The 27108-nt window shown below is 44.3% G+C and overlaps 1 protein-coding gene across 4 annotated transcripts in view; it reads right to left on the bottom strand.

Moving 5' to 3' along the window:
* LOC140895389 (DDB1- and CUL4-associated factor 6-like) overlaps nt 1-27108 on the bottom strand; it is a 247260-nt gene that overhangs the window by 187122 nt on the left and 33030 nt on the right. The window contains exons 4-6 of one of the 4 annotated variants that reach the window (XM_073305007.1): nt 24926-25055; nt 17776-17881; nt 3291-9521 (exon numbers count right to left, since the gene is read on the bottom strand). The exons of the other annotated variants lie outside the window; for them this stretch is intronic. Of the exons in view, the coding sequence (XP_073161108.1) occupies nt 9420-9521; nt 17776-17881; nt 24926-25055 (338 nt within the window). The 3' untranslated portion in view covers nt 3291-9419. Of the gene's footprint in view, nt 1-3290; nt 9522-17775; nt 17882-24925; nt 25056-27108 lie in introns of those variants that run through there. 4 annotated transcript variants of the gene reach the window in all.

The raw sequence follows: 27108 nt of genomic DNA, 5'->3' as shown, positions 1-27108 counted from the left end.
CATACACTAAGGGGTAGTACTGCTGAAAAGGATATATTGGTTATAACAGATTACAAATTGAATACGAATCAACAATGTGATGCAGCTGCAAAAAAGCATTCTGAGGGGTATTAACAGTAGTGTTGTATGTGAGAGACAGAAGGTAGCTGTCTGCTCTACTCAGCACTGATGGGACCTCAGCTGGAATACTGTGTCCAGTTCTGGATGCTGTACTTTAAGAAAGATGTAGAGACAAATTGGAGAGACCTGACCTATTAAAAAAAGCAGTCTTGAGGGGAGAAGGGGCTAAGGGGGGGACCTGATAACCTTCAAATATGTTAAGGGCTGTTACAAAGAGGATGCTTATCATACAGCATTTTTAGCTTTAATACATCAGTGAGATGCTGCAGTAGGTTCTTCCCATCCCCTTTGTCTTCTAGTTACAAAGAGGATGGTCATCAATTATTCTCCAGGTCTACTGAAGATAGGATAAGTTCTAACAGGCTTAACCTGCAATAAAGGAGATTTAGATTACATATTAGGAAAAACTTCAGTGCAGACATTAAGTATTCTCAAATATTCAAAAGATTCCTACAGTTTTCAGCCAATTTTAGGGAGGAAGGTGGGAGAAGTATTTGCCTTTACTTTTTGAGCCTTTAGAAGTTTATATCGCCAGGTTTTCCTCCACAACTACAGGGGCTACAAATATATTTTAAAGTGAGATACAGGACCCTGGGAGTTGGGGCTTTTAGGAAAAAAGTCAGTATCAAGTAATATGATCACATCCCTTGAGTTGGCAATATGGCATTTTTAGCTTTAGTAGATCAGCAAGATGCTGAGGGAGGTTCTTCCCACCCCTTGTGTTATAGTTCTGCTAAAATTAAGGAAGGGCAAACATATGATTAGCCCTAACACAACTGAAGAGCCCCAGTAGGTTGCAGGCTACCGTGTTTAAGCAGTGTTCGCTGGCCATATTGTGACCTAGGTTAAAACATAGATACCGATAATAGCTTCAAATGTGTTAGCCTGCCTCTAATGGCATGTCTACACTTGAGCTGGAGGTGTAATTTCCAGCTTGGGTAGATGTACCCATGCTAACCAATCAAGCTAGTACACTAAAATGGTGGAAGGATGAACTAGTCACCTCCAGTAGGTACCTAAGGTCTCTGAGAGGATCATATTTGGGGCAGTTAGCCCGGCCCACTGCTCAGACCACTGCAGCTACACTTCTATGTCTAGTACACTAGCTCAATCAGAACTGGCATGGATATGTCTACCCAAGTTGGAAATTAAACCTCCAACATAACAATTTAAAGGACTTCAGGTGTTAAGCTAACAATTGAAACACTCCCTTTTTGCCCATCAAGACAAGGCTCCGATCACTTTCCACCTCTGATTATTGCTGAACCATCCTTCCCACAGACATTTCACTGACATTCAACTGTATCTCTGGAGAGACACTTTTTACTTTCAAAATGAACTAGATTTGCTCCAGCTGTCTATTGTTTCCAGTTACAAGCTGAAGTGTGACCATCATTGCACTGTGTTTTCAGGAAAAGAATGGGAATGGTTCCAGCAAAATAAACCGTTTGCCAAATGTAGTGCCTCCCTCTTGGTTACGGTTGTGAGGTTTCCTTTAGGAGTGTGGGGGAACGAGAAGATCCTTCAGTCCCACCTCTGAATACTTTTAGTACAGAATTTAGAAACAGACTAAGGTAGGATGGGGGACTTTTGTTGGAGCCTCTTAAAAATATTAGCAGCACGTCACTAGAAAGTGATAATTCAACACTTTGCCTTTCTATAACACCTTTCATTTCAAGATCTCAAAGCTTTCAAGTAAGCCCCTAACATGTCTGAAGTACAGTGATCACCCTTAAGAAGTCAGCATTTGCAAGTTTCTGGTATCTGAGATGCCAGCCATTCCCTGAAGATGGGATAGAAAACAGCAGCTGTTAAAAAACTTACAAAAAATTGACAAACGATCAAACTGTGATAATACAAAGTGCCCAAGACAAGATAATCTCAGCCACAAGAAATTTTGTCAGAAAAGACATGATTCACTAGGAAACCCAGAGGGGTTTTTAAAATATCCCTTTCCTCCCATATAGTGGCATGGTGAAGGCATCTGCCATGGGTTAGTGGCTACATGCTTTGAGTAGATGAACTGAGGTACAGAGGCTATGTGACCTTGAGCAAGTGACTTGATGACAGCCAAAACAGAACCCTGATCTCCTGATTCAGTCTCCTCCTTTAACCACATCCCTTCCTCAATATACACAGCGCCTTTCATCCCAAGTACTTTACAGACTATAAGTACATGGCAATCCCCATCCCTGAAATATAGCCAGCACAGGTAAGGTGGGAGGATACACAGCCTACTCTCAATGGCTAAGGAAAGTGGACAAACCCCTACTCTTAATGAGGGCCACGGAACTTTAAGCAGAAACCTAAAAAGTTCTAGGTCCTGGTTATGCCCATCCACAGTGAATTAGACGGAAGGCTTTTGATCATGGCCTCATGTAACAGGTGATCAGCAGTCAATGGCTCACTCCTCAGGGCATAGTTTCAAAAGGTTTTGCATAACCAGAGGAAAGGAATTAGTATTCACCTAGATATTCCCTAGGAAAAAGCACTTAACACTTTGTTACCACCATGGCATAAATCATTCATTTAATACAATGTACCTCAAAAGACATTTCATTCAGTAAGGTCTCCCAAGGATATGGCAGGAAGTTGCCATCTCTGTCACAAATATCTCTGGTCAGATCTTTAAGCAGACCAATAGATCTGTTTTGCCAAGTGCAACAATTACTGTTTGTTCAGTGGCAGGTTAGGGAAAGCATTTTCTCTTCCAACAGGAAGCCTTTGTCTAACAGGATTGGTCTAGATACTTTTCAAGACTGATGAAAACAGCATTCTGCAAAGGCAGCTTCACAGTGCGGTGGGTTAGTGACACAGGGAACTGGAAGACCCCTCCCCTGGGTTCTTATTCTCAACTCTGCTACTGACTTGCTGAGAAGCCTTGGACAAGCCTCTTTACCCTTTCCTGCACCTCCATAGGTCGATAAGGGAAATAACCTCACTTACCTGCCTCACAGGGGAATTGTGCAGCTTACATGCCAAGATCCCCCGGTGAAAGGTTCTCCAGCCATGCAGTATTTGGATATTGGTGGCTTGTGTCAGATGAGTGGAAAATGTCATCTTTGTTTTGTCTCTAAGGTGCAAGGAAGGAGGCTTGTGTATTCCAGTCTCCCCTCCCCTATCCCATCCCCAACCAGATATGACTTGTGCAACAGACCACAACAGACCAGTAATGGAAAAAAGTGTATTAAAATAGTCACAAGATTACAATAGAAAACATTAAAATCAGTCAAGAAAAATTACAGTATGATTTTAGTATCCAAATCAAAAGAATCTGTCCAAGCAAAGCACAAAGCACAGTTGCTATCCCCGGCTCTCCATACCCTTAACTTGAGTGAGGCCACGCAGTATACACCTGGCTCCCTCCCACAATAATTATACACCCATTTTATAGGTGTTTGTCCTGCTTCCTCCACCCCCAAAACCAGGCAGGATCCTGGTGTGCTATCCTCTTAGTGAGGAGTGGGCTTTACTCCCCCGTTTAGGAAGATACAGGAAGAAGATATGCAGGAATAAGAACCAAAAGCTCCTGTCTCCCTGTCAAAGTCTCTCTAATACTCCATGTTGTGGCTGCTTTGGGGAGGGGCGGGAGACCAGACTGCACAGCATATTCACCCCAGAAGGCAAGAAACTTTATTCAACTTAAATTCCAGTTTTAGAAAGTGCAGAAATACCTTAAAAATAAAAGGGATTGCTTGTGTTTGAGGAGAAGGAGGAGGGAGGCCTTTAAAAAAATAGAAAAACAAACCAAAAACAAAAAAACAACCCACACAATGGAATAAAGTCTGAGCAAAGTAGTTTATGATTTAGGGATCTCCATCACTTAGTCCTGCCTCAGACCGGGGGCTGGACTGGATGACTACTTGAGATCCCTTCCAGCCCAGCATTTCTATGATTCGATGCATTCTGGTGGCCTTTATCATACAATGTGCCAAGACCTCGATGCTGGTATGATGGGAAGATGACTGCAACCCCAGCCATGTCAGATACTTCCCCAGATCTCTGACCACAGATTCATTTTCAAGAGGGAAAAATACTCCTCGAACCCCTCCCCCATAAACATAAGAGAAAAATCCTGGTTTTAAAGGTCCTAGACAGATACGAGAATAATGTAAACGCCAAGCAAGGTTTAAAACAGGTTCCGGGGCATTTATGTTTGAGATCATATGGTTCTTCACCCCACCACCTCAACAGTCCGCTCTCTAGGGAAATGAAGCCTTTAAGTTTCATGTACACACACACACACACACACACTTACCCAAACAACTCTGGAATTTTAAAAGACAAATAAAAAGCCTAATTCCAGTTTCTCTAATCATAAACTGAAATGCCAGTAGAACTCTGCAAAACACAGAGTACTCCAGGCATAGACTAGGCCTTACGCACCAACAGGGATCACGGTTACTGTGGGAAGGCTCTCAACGTAACAGCTCCTCCAAACACAACCTAAAATACCCTTGTCCTACCCCCTCAACCCTGGGTTATCTGCCCTGGAGAACTGCAGTCAAACACTGACCTACGCATGGAAAGGGGTGGTGGAGATAAGATGTGGAGAAGAATACAGCTGCCAATTCATTCACTAGACACTCGAGTTAGCAAGTAGCAACACCAGCACTCTGGATGCTGCTCCTATATGCTCATTTGCTGGCAGGCAACTAAGGGTTAAAAGGCCTGAGTTGTTGAAATAGAATTTTGCTGCTTTGCCAGCTTTTCAGTTCTAGTGAGGAGGAGCAGCAGCATGTTTTCTGAGGGGAAAGACAAGCAAAACAGAAGTGATAGCATCCAAGCCTTGCTCTCAAAAAGGAGCCAGTTCCTGTAGCAGACAGAGCTGAGGCGGCAATCCCAAAGGGTATGTGTCTTTGTCTGCAGTGAGTACAAGGTCAGTTATAGTGGGAGAAGGAGTTCTCCTGACAAGTAGAAAATTGTATGTGGTACCGACTCTAGTTTCTGTGCTGTGAGGTATTATGCCCTGAGTGGTAAAGACAAAATTTATAAAGAATTGGCCATGCTGGATACAATGTAATTCCCATGGAACTCACCTCAGCTCGTTATTTAAGAGTTGCCTCCATTATAACAGCCCTTGGGACAACACAGCTGTCTTAGCCTTGGTCTACACGTAGGGCATGTCTACGGTATGGGTGCTACAGCGGCACAGCTCCAGTGCCTTAGTGTAGATGCTTCCTACATCGACAGAAGACGAACTGCACCTACGGCGGGAGTTAGGTTGGCTTAACTACAGCATTCAGGGCGATTAATTTTTCACACCTCTGGTCAATGCAGTTAGGTCAATCTACATCTGAAGTGCAGATCAGGACTTAAAAGTTGGGTCGACCCAGCTATGTCAGTCAGGGATGCGAAAAAAAACACACCCCATCCAACAAAGCTAAGCTGACCTAACCCCCACCGTTGAGACAGCTACATTGACAAATCAATGCTTTCATCGTTGGGGGAGGTGGTGTTTCTACTCCAGCAGAAAAACCCCTTCTATCATCGTAGGCTGTGCTTTCACTACAAGGTCATGCTGGCATAGCTCTGCTGGTACAGTCTCCATAGTGTAGACAAGCCCTGAGTAACTGACTGCCGTACAGAAAGGGGCGGTGGGGAGGAGAAGAATGCAGCCAATTCATTCAGTTTTACAGCTTTCAAAATGGGCTAATAGGATCAGACCATAACCTGGAATTTCACTATAGCTTCATTCAAGGTACGGCTACACTTTAATCACTACAGTGGCACAGCTGCATCTGCACTGCTGTAGCGCTTCAGTATAAACACTCGGTTCTCCCATCAGCATAGGTCGTTCACCTCCCTAAGAAGTGGTAGCTAGGTCAATGGAAGAATTCTGTCTACACCGAGGAGGGTTAGGTCAGCATAGCTACATCTCACAGGGGGGTGGATTTTTCACACCCCTGAGAGATGTAGCTATGCCAAGGTAAATTCCCAGTGTAGAGCAACCCCCAGGTTATATTTCTTTACATGGGAAGGGAAGGGACAGGGAGGTTTTGAGCTGTAACACTTCTACACCAGCTTGGCAGAATTCTATTTTTTATTCTTTATCATTTTGATGGACAATATCCATGCTTATTTTTAAGCATCTTTTTCAATTTTTATCAATTTAAATTTTCAAAGTTGCGCACAATTATGGGTTGTAAGCATTTTTTCAGTGTAAACTTTCACAGTTGTGGGAAATTGAGGGACCAGACAATTATTTAATGACAGTAGATGTTGAGATCTAAAAGGTTAAAGCATTATAACCATAGCACACAAACTGTCAACATCATATGTCAAAATATACAAAGTATATAGCCTTAAATCAAACCAATAAGTTCTCAAGCAGCATTTTTCTTACTTTGCCTACCTCTAAATTTCAATTATCGATAGAAATATTTATGCGTCAGTTTCTGCATGTACAGTGAAATCAACGTTTTGACATTTACCAATAAAAATCTAATCCTTCCAAGCCTAGTCACAAAGTATTAACTGCTAGCCTCATCCCCATTTCAGTTTTTACATCTGTTTTACCCTGAAAGGGATTCTGCTTATCCCTGAGCTGTGCTACAAGCCTGCCTTCTCCTACTTAGCACTAGGCATTCATCAGAAGTAGTCCTACACAGCACAAACCTCAGCAGGGCCAGAGATGGACAAGGGCAGCAAACCTGGAGGAATTTTAAAAGCCCTTTAAATTTTGTATTTCCTTTTAACTGACAAAGACCTGGGTTAGTGGCAGGGAATCAAGAGGAAACTGCATGCTCCATTGGCTAAAAGTATAGGGTTAAAACTGATCAGGTCTCTGGTCTGATCTCATTAGCCACAAGGCAATCATGAATTCCTCTGAACTGAGTGAAACTTGAAGACAACACACTCAGGACATGACTACACTTGCAGATGTAGAGCACTGGGAGTTAAACCAGCCCTCAGAGACAGCAGCAGGGAAAATGCTGCCATGTGTTCACACCGTCAGCTGCAAGCGCAGTGGCGTGGCCACATTAGCAGCTCTTACAACGCCACAAAGAGCAGTGCATTGTGGTAGCTATCCCAGCATGCAAGTGGCTGCAACGTGCTTTTCAAATGGGGGGAGAGGGAGTGGAGTGTGACAGGAAGTGTGTTGTGTGTATGTGGGGGGAGAGTGGGTTTTGGGGGGGCTGAGAGCATGTCAGCATGCTGTCTTGTAAGTTCAGACAGCGGCAGACCCCCTTCCCCACAACTGCAGCATTCCACAGTAATGATTTGCTTTGTTCCGGACCAGATAAGCATGCTGGCTGTCAGAAACAGAGCTTTGAAAGGGGATAGCCACATACCCGCAGCTGATTCCAAAACAATGAGAAGAGTGGCCACTTGACTTCAGAGGATGATGGGACATTTCCAGAGACCAATCACAGCACAGTAATGCAACAGCTCGTTCACACTGATACCCGGGCATTTCAGCCAGGACGCAGCAAGCTTTCCACTTCTTGTGGAGGTGGATTACCAGAAGCGCTCCAGCTGCAGAGTCCAGGCGCTCTACATGCCTGGCCAGTGTGGACGCGTCAGGAGTTAGAGCGCCCAGGGCTGCTTTAATGTGCTCTAACTTGCCAGTGTAGCCAAGCCCTCAGTCAGAATCAATCCACTTCCATTAACACAGGTTACTGTTCCTGATAAACAAGCTTCAAAGTTAAAGCAAGTCAAGGGAGAGTAAGTTCTTAATAGTTTCAGTCCCATATTGCATCAAGTCTTTCTGGCTACAGCTTTAAGACAGCCACATCATAGAAGCTGTCTATTCCAGCCATGGAATGTTGGTTATGTTCCCATAAATCCAAAAGCTCACCGTCCTTACTCAAGCTCAGACAAGATCTCAGGTCATGATGCCTGCAATTCACTACACACAAGAGGCAGCTTGTTTCCTTCCAGAAGGACTCAACGAACCTTTGGAAATATAAGCAAGGGAAGAACAAAGAGGATCTAAAACCTTGAAATGAATCTCTCCAGTGTGGGTCCAGCTCACATGCCTTCAACTAGACTAAACAGGTCACAGGGGAGATTCCCAAAGAAGCAAGCTAGCCACAATGTCAGTGATATAGGTGGGGCTGCATGCTTCCTGTATTACTCAATTTTTCCTGTTTTAGCAGATCACAGGAGATGGGACTTTAGTAAGAGTCAGTGACAGTGGAACCAAGGATGGCCCTGTCCTCTTATAGCAGCAGGCTTGTGATGGTCCCATTCATCACAGTTCCCCCCCTTACTCTAAACTAGCTTCAGGGAAAGACAGTATAGGCAGATTATTGCAAGTAAAGTTTTATCACTTTTCCTTTTCCACAAAGTGCAATGTCATCTCTCTCCAGAAGAGCCCCTGCTTCCTGCTACAAGTGGACAAACTACCCAGCAGGTTTCACTGGAAGCAGGCTGTCCCAGGGAAGGGGACATCAGGATTTAACTGAAGCAAGTTACCCAGATATGAAGCTTCCTAGATGCCCCCTTTGCTTACTTATGAAAAGTTGGGTTTTATTATCACTGCACAAACCCCACTGGGCCAACACAGTCCCTGTGTTCTAAGGGACTGGCTTTAAGCTCTAACAATATATGGGCTCAATACAGGAGTAACTATATGAAATTCTATGGCCTGTGATATACAGGAGGTCAGACTAGATGAGCTAATAATGGTCCCTTCTGGCCATAAAATCTATTAATCTATGAGCAATGTCACCGTTATAGAAATGTAAAGTTCTCACATATTTAAAGGGGTGAAGGGTAGACATTTTAAATGGCTAAATTTACCAGACCCTTTATAGCTTAGCTCTTCCTTCTCCCATGCAGATGGGGAGGGTTTTTCTGAGCAAAGAGGTCTAATTGTATAAGTAAGATGAGGTGGCAGTCAATTTGTATAGATTGGAGAAGAGGAAATATCTTACAGAAACTACCTTCCTCATATCCATCCCTTCAAAAAAGGAAAAACCCTGTTGAAAAACAATCAGGTAAATCTAGAATCCCCTAGCACCTTCCAGTTTCTCCATTAATGATTGAGACAAAAAATACTTAAAAATTGCCATGTTATGCATTTTCACTTTTTCTCCCCTTATCCTAGATACAAAAAAACAATATTGGCCATTTATAAGCAGAATTCTTACTGCATCTCAACATGCAACACTGGTCTCACTTCTGTACGATTAAATAGACTATTTACACACAACACATATATATCTCTCTGTATTCACATGCATTGGTCCTAGCCTAGGCATCAAAGGCCACATGTGAGTTCTCTGGGTCACATTTGATTCAAGCCATTCCAGTTTGAATTTTTGTTTTGCTTTGGATATGGTGGGATCTCCTCAGTTCTTCCGAATGTCAGCATAAACCACGGATTCTGACTTGTTAATCTTGTCGCTGTGTCGCCCGCCGGAGTGATCTAATTGCGCATAAATGACTGGGCCCTGAGGACAGAGAGACAAAACACAGAATCAGTGCTTTTAAGAAAGCGCTGCACTTCCCTCTCCCTGCTGCAGGGTCTCCTGTGAGAATACAGAGACAGCAAATGCACAGTCTCTGATAGCTAGTGAAATCCCAAAGCAAGTGGACTGAGCCTTCACCTATACAAGAAATCTGGTGTGTCACCTTACTTGCAACCCCAGTGTACCATGCAGCATAGGGGCTCATTTTAACTGGATTGGCTGGCGTGTGAAGAATGCAAGGAAGGATCCACAGTTCTGAAATGTAACAGAGTTTCCTCAACAGACACAGAAAGCTATGATGAAGATAGGTAGCTCAGTCAGATGCAAGCTAGGGTTTAATTTTTTAAGCACCAGACGGTGCTACAGATTGCCGTTAAGTGATAGAGTTCACTTTATGCACTATAACTGCAGACCTTCAAATCCTCAGTACAACTTCCCTTTTGGAACACTGGAAGATCAGTTCCGCAAGTAGAGTGAATGAGTTCTAGCCTGCAGCCACAGTGTGATATGATGTAGTCACTATTCACCAGCTAAGTAAGCAACCGGATCAATCCTATGATAAAGTGACAAGGACCACTTAAATGCTGCAGCTAGTGATGACTCAGTAGTTGGTGCACCTCCCTCAGTACTGACCCAGTGCCTTAGCTTGGTTTTAAAACAGAAGATCTGACCATGGGGGTCATCAAGGCTCCCCTGGCCCTTGAGTAGCAATATCAGGCCTTGTGCAGGTCCTCAAATTGTGTTCTGACCAAAACATCTCATCTCATTCTCTTGCGGTTTTAAATAGATTTAGTATTCTCCGTGAGCTAACCTGTTCTGCTAAACTACTATCGTGTTCAGACAGCTGCACTTCAGTGATCAATGAGGGAATCCTCATATGTAGTTTGTGGTTCACGCCAAAGAACTTGACAGACACTGCCAAACAATTTTGTTTCAGTGCCCCAGAGAGCAGCAATGCACATGAAGCTTCAGAACAGAGGTACTGAATGCTCTGCTGAAACCCATAGGTTCACCACGAACACCTGTGCTTCCTGAAACACAACCTGCAGGAATGTGAAGTGCAGAGTGGGATGGGGTTGGGACTGGAGTGCTCCATATCCCAAAAGCAGGTATCTGAGAAGCAGGCAAAAGGGTGGGAAATTGAATTCAGCAAAACTACTTCTCTACAGTGCTAGGATATTGCACTTTCTGAGTGAGTTAGATACAAGCAGGGGCGTCATTTCAGAAAATTTAAAGGGGAAGGGAGGGAAGTTGAATCAGCATAAAAACTTTATATGTGATTGTATTATAGCCTACAAAGTTGGGGGAGGGGGCAAAAAGTGGAGCAGAGACCCATTTGGAAAGCCTGGGGGAGCAAGCAAAGGTATGGGGATGAAACTGCCCCCCTTACCAGATAGCAAATGAGGCCCCTGGATACAAGGCTGAGGATGGTACAGTCACCTGAGAAGTGGTCTCAGCACAACAGAGTTTGCACTATCAGAGTGCACCTACGCTACAGAGACTATACCAGCAGAGCTACGTCACCACAGCTACACAGGTATAACCCTGAAGCGTAGACAAAGCCTAAACCAACTGAAGAGGTTTTTCAGTGTAGGAACACCGCCTCCCTGAATAATGGTGACTTTGTCGACAGAAGCAACAATAGTTGCATCTACACCACAGGCAGGTCAACGTAGCTATGTCGGTCAGGGGGTGGATTTTTCAGACCTCGACTGACTTAGCTATGTCAACCTCACTTTTAAGCACAGACCAGGCCTCAGTCACACTTCCAGTCCTAATGAGAACTAAGAGGAAGTGACTGACTTTGCCCCACTGGGAAAAAAATTTATGTCACTAAGGCTATGTCTACACTTGCCATTTAAAGGGCAAAAAGTCCCTTTTTTGCGCTAAAACCAAGTGTCTACACTTGTTAATAACTTTTTGCGGTGAAACTCAGAAGTTTTACTGCAAAAAGAAAACCAAACTTCATGAGAGGCATACAGCTCTTTCTGCTGTTCTTTTTGCACTGTTGTGAAAGTGAAGACACGTTCTACCTGTGTAAACACCTTTTGGCCTCTGGAGGATGTCCCACAGTTCCAAAAGCGACCACTCTGGCCAGCATCTCCGCTGCTCTGACACCAGGTAAAGGGGTCAGACAGCTACAACGACTGCAATGGGGATATGCTCCTAGATTCCTTAAAAAGATGCTAAATAAATGTTCTACAACTTTAAGCTCCAGCTCTAAATTAAGTATTGGACTGAATAACACATTACAGACAAAACAGTTTCTGTAAGTGTCTGATGCACCTGTGTACTGGCTGTTTGTGCATCTTCATGTAGTATTACGTACTAATCATTAGTGAAATACTATTTGGTTTTGATCTGTAGAGCCAAATTAAAAACGTGTCTCAGGGGAGAAGAACTGAGGCTATGTCTACACAAGAGAGCTTACAACAGTGCAGTTGTACAGATGCAGCTGTGCCACTGTAAGATCTCTCGTGTAGCCACTCTATGCTCACAGGAGAGAGCTCTCCCATTGACATAATTAATCCACCCACAACAAGCAATGGTAGTTATGTCAGCAGGACAAGCTCTCCTGCCAACATATCGCTGTGCACACTAGCGCTTATGCCAATGTAATTTATGTCGCTGGGGGCGGGGGTGGAATAGTCACACCCCTGAGCGACATAAATTTTGCAGATATAAGTGGTGGTGTAGACTTAGCCTGAGTGTGTGTGTGAAGTTGCAAGCAAGTTTTAGAGCCAATGCTGCTTCTGCATGACCAGAAAAGAGTTTGCAAACCCAGGATACAGGAGCTCAGTATTCAAAGGTGCTGACTATTCACTGTATTTGGCATAGTTCTGTAACAGAAGGTATTTGCCTTCTAATTTGCCTGTCAAATATGTTGGAATCCAGACCACCAGGTAGGCTGGAGGATTCCCCCCCATCTTCCCCCATTGATAGAGGTGGGAGGGGAGAGAGAGAGCGCGTGCACGTGCGAGCACTCCATCTATTAGCCCTAGATGATCAGGGATACAATGCCATGCTCCGGTGTCCCTAAACCTCCAATTACCAGAAGCTGGGACTGGACAACAGGAGATGGATCACTTGAAACTGCCCTGTTCTGTTCATTCCCTCTGAAGCATCTGGCCCTGGCCATTGTCAGAGACAGGATCCTGGGCTAGACTGACCATTGGTATGACCCAATATGGCTATTTCTTATGCTAATGTGGAAGTTATTCAGACAACAGAAAATTTTTGCACTCAAGAATGGATGCTTCTCTCTCTCATCCAAATAATGGTGATGGCAAAATAGCCATAACTAGGAGGATGGAGTGAAATACTATGAAACAACTAGGAGGAGGAGGAGGAGGGAGTGGGTACTTGAGACAATACATAGTTTGACATGATGCAACACAGATCTGGGAAGGAAAGGACAGTACAGTGAAAGTGAACTTGAATTATCCAACTGTCTGAACATTTAGAGAACCAGATGCAGAAAACATCTGGATTTCCTGGGTACTGACTGGTAAGGTAGACAGTGGGCTATCCTGAGAGAGCACTTCTACAACGTGAAGTTAGAGTTAGAAATAAACATCCAAAAAAACTAGACAAATGAGGTGCTGTGTACCCACAGCTACCATGTAGATCAATGGAACTGCAGGTGCTCAGCTCCTCTGGAAGTAGGGCCACTCAGATTTGGAAAGTTTTGTATAAGCCCCTAGCCTTTATTGCAACACAGATAACCTTAAAAATGTGAAGAGTTTAAGCCAATGCAATGAGATCTGCACAAGCCCACAGATAGCCTGACACAATAGCTCTCAGCGGTGTGAACTGTCCCATTCATTTAAAGGGCATCAACCCTTAAGTTTGATAACCATTTAAATGTCAACATTCACTTCAATGTAAATCATTTTAACGAACACATTCAAGCAAATGTGTCTCATTTCTGGAGGCAGTGACAAATATTGGGGTAAGAGATGGGGTACAGCTAGTTGCTGTTAGGTTTGCTGAAATAGATGAGGAAAAAGGGGAATTAAGTTCAAAATCCCCTCTGACCTTCTGAAAGAAACTCATCCCTACTGTAATAATTTTATTAAGATGATGTTAAAATAAAAAGAAAATGGTACAGAGTTTAAGCATAGAAGTTTCTGGTTATCAGGGAATAACGTACAGATTATCAAGGGGTGCAAAGTTTGGTTTAGGATCGGGTGGCGTAAGGAATACATAATCTGCAATATCCCCAATTGGAGGTAAAAAGTTAACGGGTCAAAGTATAGACATTGAGATATGAGGATATGTTCTTCATATAATGGCTATGTTCAGATGTGGAGTACAATGAGTGGATACAATGATGAGGATGTACTAAAAGCCTTACTTACCACCCTTAAACCAAACAAAGCCACTTCCCAGAACTTTCTCTACACCTAAAAAGTTCAAGTGTTCCCTACCCAGGTAGCAACACCTCTAGCTTTCCCTTTGGAATGTTAATGATTTCTGTGTCTACACTGCCACTTCAGCTCTAAAACTTTAGTCGTTCAGGGATGTGAAAAAACACCCCCCGAGCAACAAAAGTTTTAGCGCTGAAAAGCACCAGTATAGATAGCGCTCCCGGAGATAAAGCTACTACCCCTCATTTGAGGTGGTTATTTTTTAAATCGCCGGGAGAGCTCTCCCCTGGCGATAGTGTGACTACACTGCCCATGTCACAGCACAGCTGCAGCCGTGCTGTAACCTGGGCAGTGTAGACATACTCATAGTTACTGTTATTGTCAATGTGCTGCAAACTTTTGTAATTTAAAATGTGGGGGCAGAATATTTTGTTAATTTAATTTATAACATGGAATAGTGTACTAACTGTACTAGAGGGGTGAGGAGGAAGAGGAGAGTCCCACAAGACTGAGGTCTCCAGTGTCTTAAATTAGATCTAATATGCCACATGGGACATGGAGCTTTGTAAGACAAGGAATAAGAGCCAGACAAGAGACAGTGGGAAGATAGCAATTTTATCAAACTAGAAAGTGACTCTCTGCAGTGAGAAACACGTCTGAATATATATATATATATGTAATTAAGTCCAACACCAATACAGAAAGGCACTTCCTGCCACGAGCTCTTAGAGTACAGTAGACAGACTGAAGGAGAGTAAAACTCGTCCTCAGCTCCCTATTTTAGTCTAAGACAGCGGTTCTCAAACTGTGGGTCGTGAACCCCTTTGAATGGGGTCATCAGGGCTGGCTTAGACTTGCTGGGGCCCAGGGCTGAAGCCTGAGCCCCACTGCCCAGGGCCAAAGCCAAAGCTCGAGGGCTTCAGCCCTGGGTGGCAGGGCTCACATAGCAGGTCCCTTGCCTGGGGCTAAAGCCCTTGAGCTTCAGCTTTAGTCCCCCAGCCCAGAGCGGTGGTGCTCAGGCTTTGTCCTCCCCTGCACCCACTGGGGCTCAGGCAGGCTCATGATTCAGTCCCCCCTCCGGGAGTCATGAAGTAATTTTTGTTGTCAAAAGGGGGTCGCAGTGCAATGAAGTTTGAGAACCCCTAGTCTAAGGGCTTGTCTATACAGGAAAATTGACTGGAATAGCTATTGCAGAATAGATTTCCCCATGGACACTCTGATTCCAGAATAAACTCATCCACATGGGGAGCTATTCCAGAACAGCTATTGTGCTTTAAATTCACACCTTATCTTATTCTGGAATAAATTTCTTGTGTACAAAAGCCTTGGGGGGGAAAAAAACAAAAAAATCAAGAACACCTTTTAATTAACATGTTGTGAAACACTTAGCACCTAGTATAGACATCTTAAACACTCTGGCATTTTTATAGAAGGGTTTGCCTAGATTAAGAGGTCTGAGTAGCTGCTAACCTTTTCTCTAGTTGTACACACAGATTAGTATCTTTTACCTCCATTTAACTAGTCAAGGTTAAACCTAGAGGAAAGCCTAGACTCACCACAATTGGAAAACATGTTTTCAAATATGTTAAATCCTGTCTACACTAGGTGCTAACCCATTTTAAGCTCCACTTAATGGATTAACTATTGATTTTAAGAATACCTTTTCTCCTAGTCTAGACAAGCTTTTCTTGCTTCATCTCTCTCAAACTATGCCCCTCCTACCACTTTGCTTACCCCAGCTCAAACCAATAGCCTCATGCTTCCCGCCTACCTCCTTGGACAGGGCAGCCCAACATTACTATAAATCTGAAATATTTAATTTTGACTCTAGCTGAAAGGAAAGTTTTATCTTCATTCATCTGTTCTTGGACGCAGTCAAAAAAAAATCTATTAATCTATTAAACTCCATCCAAAGGGAATACAAAGTGATTTTCAAAATTAAGAAACAGTTCTGAAAACTACAAGTATGCTTCCTTTCCAAACACTTACAAGTCCTCCAGCTAACACCATGGCTAAAATTCAAAGTCACCAGAAATACAGATCTATTAAGCCACCTAATCTTCCTTTTCAGAATGTCACACTGTGGCTTTTCATACACGTAGACTGTAAACGCTATGGGCCAGGGACTTTGCCTTCATTCTCCTCTATGAAGTGCTTAGCATTATTAACATAAAAGATTTCATACAGTACGTTTAGAGTGTTCATACAGATCACTCATTTCAATTATTAGGTCTCATTTCTTCAGTCAGCTCCAGTCAGACATCTAGTTATGCATTACAAGGACCTTGTGTACAAGGTACTTGTTTACAGGTTACTTCGGTATAGCTTATATCAGCCACGAGTGTGAATAATCCACACACCTAAGCAACATAAATTACACCAACCTAAGCCCCGGTGCAGACAGCACTATCTTGCGGGAGGGCCCTCTCCTGTTGATATAGCTACCACCTCTCTCCAATTGGCTTAGAGCATCTTCACCAGAAGTGCCTCAGCAGCGCAGCTGTGCTGCTGCAAGTGCTGTAATGTAGATGTAGCAAGGAGTCCTGAACATTCTTGCCAACTCACACCCATATTATATAGTGTCCCTGTTGGAGAGGTTTCTAGGCTTTCCACTCGAGTTTTCCCATAACTCATGAAGGCACTTTTCATTTTCTGTGGGATGATTGTTGAGGTCAGTATCAGATTCTGCCTTCAATTGTTGAGTGGAACCAAAGAGGTTCAAAGCCCCAGGAGGGTGAAATGAACTGTTAGACGTCCACAAGGTTGAATGAACACACAGGAGCCAAAGGCATCATGCTCACAGGCCGACCGTTACTGTTTCGTGCTTCAATTGCATTGACTCACTCTTTCAAACACAGGCCTATTCACCACTTAGGCTACATCCACACTGCGGCTGGAAGGCGCAACTCTGGAAGACGTATGTGCTAGCTCTGCTTGAGCTGACACACTAAAAAGGCAGCGTGGCTGCAACAGTGCGGGCAGCAGCTCGGCTAGCTGCAAGAGTACAACCCTGTCCAAGATCCTAGGTACTTACTCAAACAGCTACCCCAAGCCGTTGCCCATGCTGCCATGGGCTCGTTGCTATTTTTAGAGCACTATCTTAAGCAGAGTTAGCACATATACATCTACCTGAACTGGGAATTACACCTCCCAGCTACTGTGTAGACAGAGTCTTAGGGTGCATCTGCACTAGGAAAAAGAGGTATGTTCTTACCTCATGTTAGTTAACATGGGCTAACTGACATGAGGTAAAATGCTAGTGAAGATAAGGTAGTTTTGTAGTTTTCACATGTAAGAAGATCTTTATTTCAATCTGGGGGGGCATAGATCAGTATTCACATCACACTCCCTGTCAGTACCTGGTCCAAGCCAGGGAAGTTAATGATCCAACCAGCAGATCAAATTCAGGGATGAATCCTGGTCACGTGTCACCTTATCATACACAGAGACTATGACCTCCTCAACCTGCTAACAGAAGCGAAAGCAGCAAACTGCCAGGTCTTCACTAGGGTTTTACCTCATGTCAGGTACCACGTTAACTAACACGAGGTAAGAACAAGTCTCTTTCCCATAGAGAGGACAAGGCCAAAGGGGATATATACCTCATTGTCAGTTCATTAACTGCTAGGTTGAATGCCTGCTTTTTGGAAATGCTAAAGCTACTAAGTATAGTTCACAAACCCCAACTACAGCTTTACATCCAATCCCATACAGAGCAGATCCCTTTTCCTTCCAGCTGCCTGAGTACATGGAACAACACAGCCAGCTAATTCACCTCTCCCACCCCACCTTCATCCGCTCTACAGCATGGATCCACCTTTCCCACACCCTGGGAGGTCCGTGCACTGGAGAGTACTGAAATTTACCTGGTGCAATCTGGCGGGCACGTGGTTTACCAAACCCTCTGTGTCGGAGGGTGACTTCCGTGGAGCCTGCTTAACCGGCGACATCAAGCTCTCAGAGGTACTGCAGCTGACGAGGCGGCAGAGCAGAATTTGCAGGACAACATTCAAGAGATACAAACAAAAAACAGGAACAAAAACAAAAGCGAGTGATGGCAGGATGAAGTGGCAGGCCATGCCAAAGTAAAAGTGATCACAATGGGTATTGGAACCAGTTCACACATTCTCCCTGCCTACCCAGTCACTTGTACACTTGTCCTCATACATATCACAGCTATTCTCCTCTACCCAATAAAGCCAGATTAAGCCATAAGAACCTGGGAATGTACTTGCTTGTCCTACATATGAGGCATCAGAGAACATCCAGGTGTGAATACAAACTACTTTCTAACTGCGCATAGGCTAAATAACCCCCTCCCCAGCCCATATAAGTGAGGACTTCACCATTACTACATCTAGCAACAAGAGTGGCAGGAGCCACCAGCTCTTCCATGCTACATAGATGGCTGCCATATGTCTCCTGGCTAATTCTTTTGTATTTGACTTGTCTAGGGTTCCAGACTAATTCAATCTCTTGTTCTCTGGATGCCAGTTCCTGTAGTAGCTATCATAGTAGTCACAATTGACAGACTGGCTAGGTCGTAATTCCAGGCCCTTATACTTCTAACAGGACAGATCAAAGACATTTCACTTAGAAACTCTGGGAACAGTTTTGGGGAGGAGACGGACAGCTCTAAAGTTAGTTCAGTTAGGTTTCCTTTTCCACCTGCTCCTTTCAATCTCCATAGAAGAGACTGGGGAGAGAAGGTAGAAGGAAACCTCCACATATCTGGGATGGACCTGGGATTAAGGAAACCAACATGAGCAATGGTCCTCTAAAATTTCATTAGGTAACCCCTGGTCCCAGGAGCAGCCTATTCCTCTGAACACTGGCCTCATCTTTCTCCTCTTACCCAAGGATACACTACAGAAACATGCCACTTCTTCCTATACACAAAACAAATATAGGAACTCTCTTTAACACCACTCTTCTGCCCACTAATTAACCCCCCTCTCCCCCACAATGCCCAACCTCTTACACAAACAACACATGCAGCAAATACAAACACATGAATAATGACAATGACATTGAGCAGAATGCAACTCCTCATAGGCCAACCTTTTTGTTATCCAAAGGGTTAATCAAACCTTTAGAGAGCCAGCATCTCAGACACGTAACAGTAAAAAGGGGAATACTGGGAAAGGGGACCTGGAGACCAAGCAGTGAGGAGCTTCTACTCTGGCTGAAACTGACTGAGAGCAGCCCTTTAAGTGGCTAAAATGTGTTACAGTGAATTTCTGGGGTTGACTGAGTATTCCTACAAGTCTGTATTGTACCTAAAGGTCACAATGCAATTTTAAGAAGTTTGTGCACCTGGAGATCATGCAAAAAGATCAGGAGTACTTGTGGCACCTTAGAGAATAACAACTTTATTTGAGCATAAGCTTTTGTGAGCTGCAACCCACTTCATGGAATGCATAGAATGGAACCTATAGTAAGAATATATATATATATATATATATATATATATATATACACACACACACACATATTACACACATACACGCACACAGAGAACATGAAAAGGTGGAAGTAGCCATACCAACTGTAAGAGGCTAATTAATTAAGATGAGCTATTATCAGCAGGAGAAAAAAAAAATTTTTGTAGTGATAATCAAGATGGCTCATTTAGACAGTTGACAAGAAGGTGTGAGGATACTTAACATGGGGAAATAGATTCAATATGTATAACGACCCAGCCACTCCCAGTCTCTATTCAAACCCAAGTTAATGGTATCTAGTTTGCATATTAATTCAAGCTCAGCAGTTTCTCGCTGGTGTCTGGTTTTGAAGCTTTTCTTTTGCAAAATTACCACCTTTAAGTCAGTTACTGAGTGGCCAAAGAGGTTGAAGTGTTCTCCTACCGGGTTTTGAACGTTATGATTCCTGAGGTCAGATTTGTGTCCATTTATTCTTTTGCGTAGAGATTGTCCAGTTTGGCCAATGTACACGGCAGAGAGGCATTGCTGGCTCCAACGAAATACTGCTAAGCTTGAGTTAATATGCAAACTAGATACCATTAACTTGGTTTTGAATAGAGACTGGGAGTGGCTGGGTCATTACACATATTGAATCTATTTCCCCATGTTAAGTATCCTCACACCTTCTTGTCAACTGTCTAAATGGGCCATCTTGATTATCGCTACAAAAGTTTTTTTCTCCTGCTGATAATGGCTCATCTTAATTAATTAGCCTCTTACAGTTGGTATGGCTACTTCCACCTTTTCATGTTCTCTGTATATATATCTTCTTACTATATGTTCCATTCTATACATCCGATGAAGTGAGCTGTAGCCCACAAAAGCTTATTCTCAAATAAGTGTGTCAGTCTCTAAGGTGCCACAAGTGCTCCTGTTCTTTTTGCAGATACAGACTAACACGGCTGCTACTCTGAAACTAGAGATCATGGTGATGGGTGCTTTAGAAATCCATCATTATTGTTGCAAAGAGGAATAGGCACCAGTAATATAGAAGTTTTATTCTCACAGGGAATAACTCTGAATGGTCTAATGTTCTAGTCCACTGGTGAGTCCACGACTAGAAGAGACTGAGGTACACTGTTTGGGATAAGTAGCATCCCCACCCCAATTAGACAGAAGATAATGAAACCCAAGCACCCAATGAAATCCCCTTGCCAACAGTCTGTAACAGGACAATCCAGCACAAGTCACAATGGAGTTATGTTAGCACAGAGCTAGCTGGTTAGACAGCGAGGGAAGAGGAAATGTGTACACATACACACAGCTATTAACAGCAACCACCAATGTGATTAGTTACCATGGTGTCTAGTGGGACTGGAAGAGGAGACCCAGCCCTGTTACATTCCCAATCTGGCGTCTATATCAGGATCTCTGTAAGGAGAGGAAGATAAGCAGGATCCGATCCCAGCACATCAAGGCACAAAGGAAAAAAAACCAAAGTCAGAAGAAGAATGGAGGTTTTGGCATGGCCATGCAGGGGTTCCCACCACCACCCAAATGCCCCCTCCCCACTTTAGCTCAAGACAGAACCATTATCCCAATCTGTGCGTTACACTGCCACAAATTGGGGTAGTTTCATTTAAAAATTAGTCCATGAGCCTTTGGTAGTGACATTAATAGCAATCACAGCACATCTGGCCCTCCCCTTAACCAACACATGCAGGGCTGGTATGGTCAGTGAAAGCAGTATTAAGTTAAAAGATGACTTTGCTGGAAGGCAACCTATAATAGTTAAATCTATTCGAATTTACAATGCACAAATATTACTGACCCAACCCTGGCACCTGCACTGGCATCCCTCACCTGGAAAACACTAGAGTGGAACAACCTGAAGCAAGGCATTTGAATCTTGATATAAGCACCTTTGATGAGTGTCAGTGCATGGTTCCTTTAGTTATGGGGAAAACACACACAGCAAGGAAGCCAGGCTTTCCACACTGAACTCTGAGCACACACAGCTGATTTCACTTCACTCAGTCTTACCATTAGACTCTAATGAACCCATTTTCTCCAAGGTCTCCAGCTGGGAACAGGGTGGGGTGGGGAAGAGTTCTTTAGACACTGTCACCGTTCAAATTAATTGCACCTCTGACCCCGATGGTCTCCTTGAGGGCACGCAACTTAGGTCTCAGGCCTGTAGCTGCTGCCTTTGTCAGAGCAGAATCCCATGAGTCTCTCACTACAGACTGGAGTCCTTGGCTGCAGACTCCTACAAGTCACTGTGATCACCTCAGTAGGTCTGATTTCAGTTCAGCACCTGATGTTCTGTTCTCTCAGGGGCAGCGTTAGGGTTATCCAGTGACCAGCCAGCTTTCAGAAAGCAACTTACTATCTATTTAGAACAAAAGTATTCGAGAGAAAACATCTTAAACAACTCACATACATACCTAACTCAGTAGGTGGTCACCCATCTTCCTCACGGGAGGCCAACACTGGGAGGTCTAATACACTTCAGGTCCTCCTGCAGGGCCTGTTTGTTGGCCACAGTGTCATGCCAGTCAGTTCCCAGATAGGGTCTCTCACCACAGGCCAGAGCTGTTATTTTATATAGTTTCAAGTCCTTTGTCTGCTAAGGCCTACGTGCAGTTGTTTGGGGTGTAAACCCATCAGCATGAACACTGTATGCCCCAAACAAGTTAGTCGTGTGACTTCCTCCCTCTGGAGACTAAGCCACAGAGTTAACTCTAAGGTTAAGATATAGACAACCTTTCCAGGACTGCACTGGGCCTCTGCAGACAGACTAGGCAATTCCAGAAACATGATCCAGTTTGTACTGCTTTTCACCATTCACCCAGGGGTCCCTCTGAAGTGGCCTCCCTCCCAGTAGAGCTGGATCGCTATCTAGGCCTGATCCCCAGATTCTGAGCCCACTGCTCAGCACATTAGCCTGTTAGGCTAATGAATATGCAAACAGCCTCCATTTTCCAGCTGCGGTCCCCAGACCTGCTCTCCTAATTTGGGTTGCAACCTCAGCATAGTTCATAGCCTCTTTTCAACACCCTGGAACTTTTTCCTATACACTTCAAGTGTCCGTTTAAACTTCAGCAGTAACACATGCTTATATTGCTTATAGTTTCTATAGTCCTCTCTGGCCACATAGATGAAAGCTTTAAGGTCTTCCCTGTCAGCAGTGAAGCCAGACACTACCATATCCTCACACCCACCCTGTTCAATTCACAACTCTTTTCAAAAGCATTTAAAAATATACCTATTCCTAAAGCAAGGGAACAATTTGGAGTCTATGCCTTCAGAGGAACCAAATATATAGGATCTGTCTCCACCTCCTGTGTCAGGGAGTGCTCAGCACTTTCTCTCCAATTCAAGCTCCAGCTGGCTCTCCTTTTCTCTTTCCTACTACTGCTTATCCCTCTCTCCTTGCTCACACTGGTGCTGTTTGTCTTTGTGCTGGTGCTGCTGTTCCTGGTCCACGGTCCACAAGTCTCTGGGTTTCCAAGCGCAGCCTGCCTCTCGCAAGCTGCAGTTTTTTCGCTTCAAACTGCAAGCTGTTCCATATCGACCGCTGAAGTACTGAATTCAGTCTGGATGAAGCACAGTTGCTGCCTGTGATCCTCCTCTTCTCCACTTCCTACTAGGAAGCAGTCTCCAAGGTCTCCCTCGACCTCTGCCATCTCTCCCTGAGACCTGGGTGCACTTGCGGCCTTGAAATATCATTTCTGGGCCTCAGACTATGGCAGGTCAATCAGCTGTGCCTTTATCAGCTCTTGAGTTTAACTGCTTCTGCATAATTCCACCAGCTGATTTTTCCTAGTTGCTCATAACTCATCTTTCTTGGTTTTATCTCTTTCCCTGAATGACTGACTTTTCTCGGTGCTTCTTTCTACAATACTTGTTTTCACTGCTGTTGGTACTGTTGGAAATTTACCACTGTCATAGATCCCACACCTACCACCACCACATATGGCACAGTTCCAGAGGTAACTGCACCTCTGACCCCATCATGGTCTCCTTGAGGTTCTCGTGCTTAGGTTTCAGCTTTGAGCCTTCTGCGCTCACCTTCCTTGGGGTGGAATCCTGTGATTCTCTCCCTCTAGACTGGGGTCTTCGGCTGCAGACCCCTGAAAGTCACTATGATCGCCTCAGCAGGTCTGACTTCAGCACCTGCAGTTCTCTTCTCTCAGGAACAGCAACAGGGTTATTGAGTGACCCAGTCAGCTTTCATAAAGCAAAGTACTATTTATTCAAAGCAAAAGCATTTCAGAGAAAACATAATAAAAAGCTTATACACAAGCCTAGCTTACCAGGCGGTCGCCCACCTTCCACATGGAGAACCTAGTTGGTCTAATACACTTCAGGTCCTCCCACAGGATCTGTTTCTGTGTTGGTCACAGACCCAGATCAGGATCTGTTATTTTATAGTTTCCAGGCCATGACTTACAAAGGCCTTTGAACCAGTTCAAACCAGCCTGTACGTTTTTCCCCAGGGGGTAAAATTTAGACTTGCAACCTGCATTGTTTCAGTATTGGGAATTTTCATTAATTGCTCTCCTGGTGTCCTTAGTTCCTGCAGGAATCATTCTCTGTCTTACCCATGTATTGCTAGCAATACACCACTAACAAAAAGAGCAGGGCAAAACTCAATTTCCATTCCTCTGAAAAATTGGACATTTTGAAATTTGTTTTCTTTCCAAATCGAATTAAAACAGTTTCAAAAAGTTTCCTGAGAAACAGAACTTCTAAAAAATGTTTTGGATACTGTGTTTCATTTAATGAGTTCCTCATTTTTATATTCTTATGTTTCATGTTAGTAGTACCATACAATGCACACTACTGACATGTTATAATATAACAAATTTAAAACAGAATATTTCAACTATTTTATTTTTAAAGATCACTGAGGGCAGATGTTGTTTAGTATGGATTGAAATATCAAAGTGTCTCCTGTTTGCACCGTAATGAAACCACTTGAGGGTCGATTTGTCCTTTAAAACAGCAGTTCTCAAACTTCATTGTACCGCAACCCCCTTCTCACAACAAAAACTATTACATGACCCCAGAAGGGGGGACCAATGCCCGAGCCCCACCCTTGAGTGGGGGAGCCAAAGCCCAAGCCCCAGGCAGGGTGGACCAAAGCCGAAGCCCAAGGGTTTCAGTCCCAGGTAGGGGGCCTGTAACCTGAGCCCCGACGCCCAGGACTGAAGCCCTCAGGTTTCAGCCCTGGGTGGTGGGGCTTGGGCCCCAGCAAGTCTAAGCCAGCCCTGGCGACCCCATTAAAATAGGGTCGCGACCCATTTTGGGATCCCAACCCACAGTTTGAGAGCCACTGCTTTAAAGAGTATTACAAAGAAAGATACCAATAATAATGCATAAACCTAGAGAGCACTGGTAGGAATGACAGTTCCCCAACTATCAGACTACTGCTCCTCTTGGTACTACATCCCTTTGGGGAGGTCACGATGGCCAGCTGAAGACAGGACTTGGCTGAAATGACTCCTGCCTCATCTCAACCACTTGTGGTCCTTTCACTCTTCCCTCACTTCCCCCCAACACTGGTAAAAAGAGTGTGATCTCTTACCCAGAGTAATGCTTTTTAGAGTTCTTCTTTCTGACGACACATACGATAACAGCGATGAGCACCAAGACAACTAGAGTCACACCAATGGCTATTGCTACCACCACGCCAGTGGAGAACGCAGGCAGATTGTCTGGGGGAAAAAAAGATTCAACACTTTGCTTCATTCTCTAGTTAGCAAAAATGTGAACCACAAAAAGCCTCCTTCCTCCCTTAGATCCTTTCAGAGCAGGAGGAAGTCAACTGTCACACCGTACCCTGGCCAGTCATGAAACGGTTTTTCAAAGCCTCTCTGATGCGCAACGCGCCTAGCTGTGCTCTTCTAATTGCCCTGGTCTCTGGCTGTTCAAAACTGGCCGTCAGGCAATTTGCCTCAACCTCCCACCCCGCCATAAACGTCTCCCCCTAACTCTCACAGATATTATGGAGCACACAGCAAGTAGCAATAACAATGGGAATGTTGGTTGCAATGAGGTCTAACTCAGTCAGCAAACAGCGCCAGTGAGCTTTTAAACGTCCAAAGGCACATTCTACCACCATTCTGCACTTGTTCAGCCTGTAGTTGAACTGCTCCTTACTACTGTCCAGGCTGCCTGTGTACGGCTTCATGAGTCATGGGAGCAAGGGGTAGGCTGGGTCCCCAAGGATAACTATTGGCATTTCAACATCCCCAATGGTAATTTTCTGGTCTAGGAAGTAAGTCCCTTCTTGCAGCTGTTCAAACAACCCGGAGTTCCTAAAGATGCGAGTGTCATGCACCTTTCCCAGCCATCCCACGTTGATGTTGGTGAAATGTCCCTTGTGATCCACCAGTGCTTGCAGCACCATTTAGAAGTACCCATTGTGGTTTATATACTCATTGGCAAGGTGGTCCGGTGCCAAGATAGGGATATGCGTTCCGTCTATCGCCTCACCACAGTCAGGGAACCCCACTGCAGCAAAGCCATCCACTATGACCTCCACATTTCTCAGAGTCACTACCCGTTAGCAGAAGGTCACAAATTGCCTTGGCTACTGGAATCACAGCAGCCCCCACAGTAGATTTGCCCACTCCAAATTGATTCCCGACTGACCAGTAGCAGTCAGGCATTGCAAGCTTCCACAGGGTTATCGCCACTCACTTCTTAACTGTCAGGGCAGGTCTCATCTTGGTATTCCTGTGCTTCAGGGCGGGGGAAGTAACTCAAAGTTCCATGTTTCAGAGTAACAGCCGTGTTAGTCTGTATTCGCAAAAAGAAAAGGAGTACTTGTGGCACCTTAGAGACTAACCAATTTATTGATTAGTCTCTAAGGTGCCACAAGTACTCCTTTTCTTTTTTCAAAATTCCATGAAAGTGGCCTTATGAATGCAAAAGTTTTGCAGCCACTGAGAATCATCCCATACCTCCAAAACTATGCGGTCCCACCAGTCTGTGCTTGTTTGCAGGGCCCAGAGCCCAGAATCGGTGTTCCACTGTATCAACCTGCCCCACTGCCATCATGATGTCCCAATTGCCAGATCCCGTGCTTTCAGGAACGTCTGTGTCCATGTCCTCCTCACAATCGTCCTCATGCTGGCGTCTCCTCGCCAGGTGCTGCACATACTGCAGGATAATGTGCGAGGTGTTTACAATGCTCACAACAGCAGTGCTGAGCCAAGCGGGCTCCATGCTTGCCGTGTTATGGCGTCTGCATGGGTAACCCAGGAAAACAGACACAAAACGATTGTTTGCCGTTGCTTTCAAGGAGGAAGGGGAGACTGACGACATGTACCAAAAACCACCGGTGACAATGTTTTCGCCCCATCAGGCATTGGGAGCTTAACCCAGAATTCCAATGGGCAGCGGGGACTGTGGGATAACTACCCACAGTGCACCACTCCATGAGTCGATGTTAGCCACGGTATTGAGGTCGCACTCCACCGACCTACTGCGCTTAGTGGGGACATACACAATCAACTGTATAAAACAGCTTTCTAAAGATTGACTTCTATAAAATCGACCTAACTTCATAGTGTAGACATACCCTGAGTGCATTAACTATACCATTGCTGTTTGGAAAAGCTATCATACATAATTGCAAGGTTTTCCATACCCTTCACTTGTTTCAAGGTCTCCAATTAAAGCTATAAGAGTTTGAACGAGACAATCCAGGGTTGCATTTACTTTAGATAACAGCACCACTGCAACTGGCCCCAGGTACAGTTA

The sequence above is a fragment of the Lepidochelys kempii genome, chromosome 1 (genome assembly GCF_965140265.1).
Source record: "Lepidochelys kempii isolate rLepKem1 chromosome 1, rLepKem1.hap2, whole genome shotgun sequence".
NCBI lineage: Eukaryota > Metazoa > Chordata > Testudines > Cheloniidae > Lepidochelys > Lepidochelys kempii.
The sequence above is the reverse complement of the archived record's forward strand: the minus strand, read 5'-3'. Positions and strand labels throughout refer to the sequence as shown.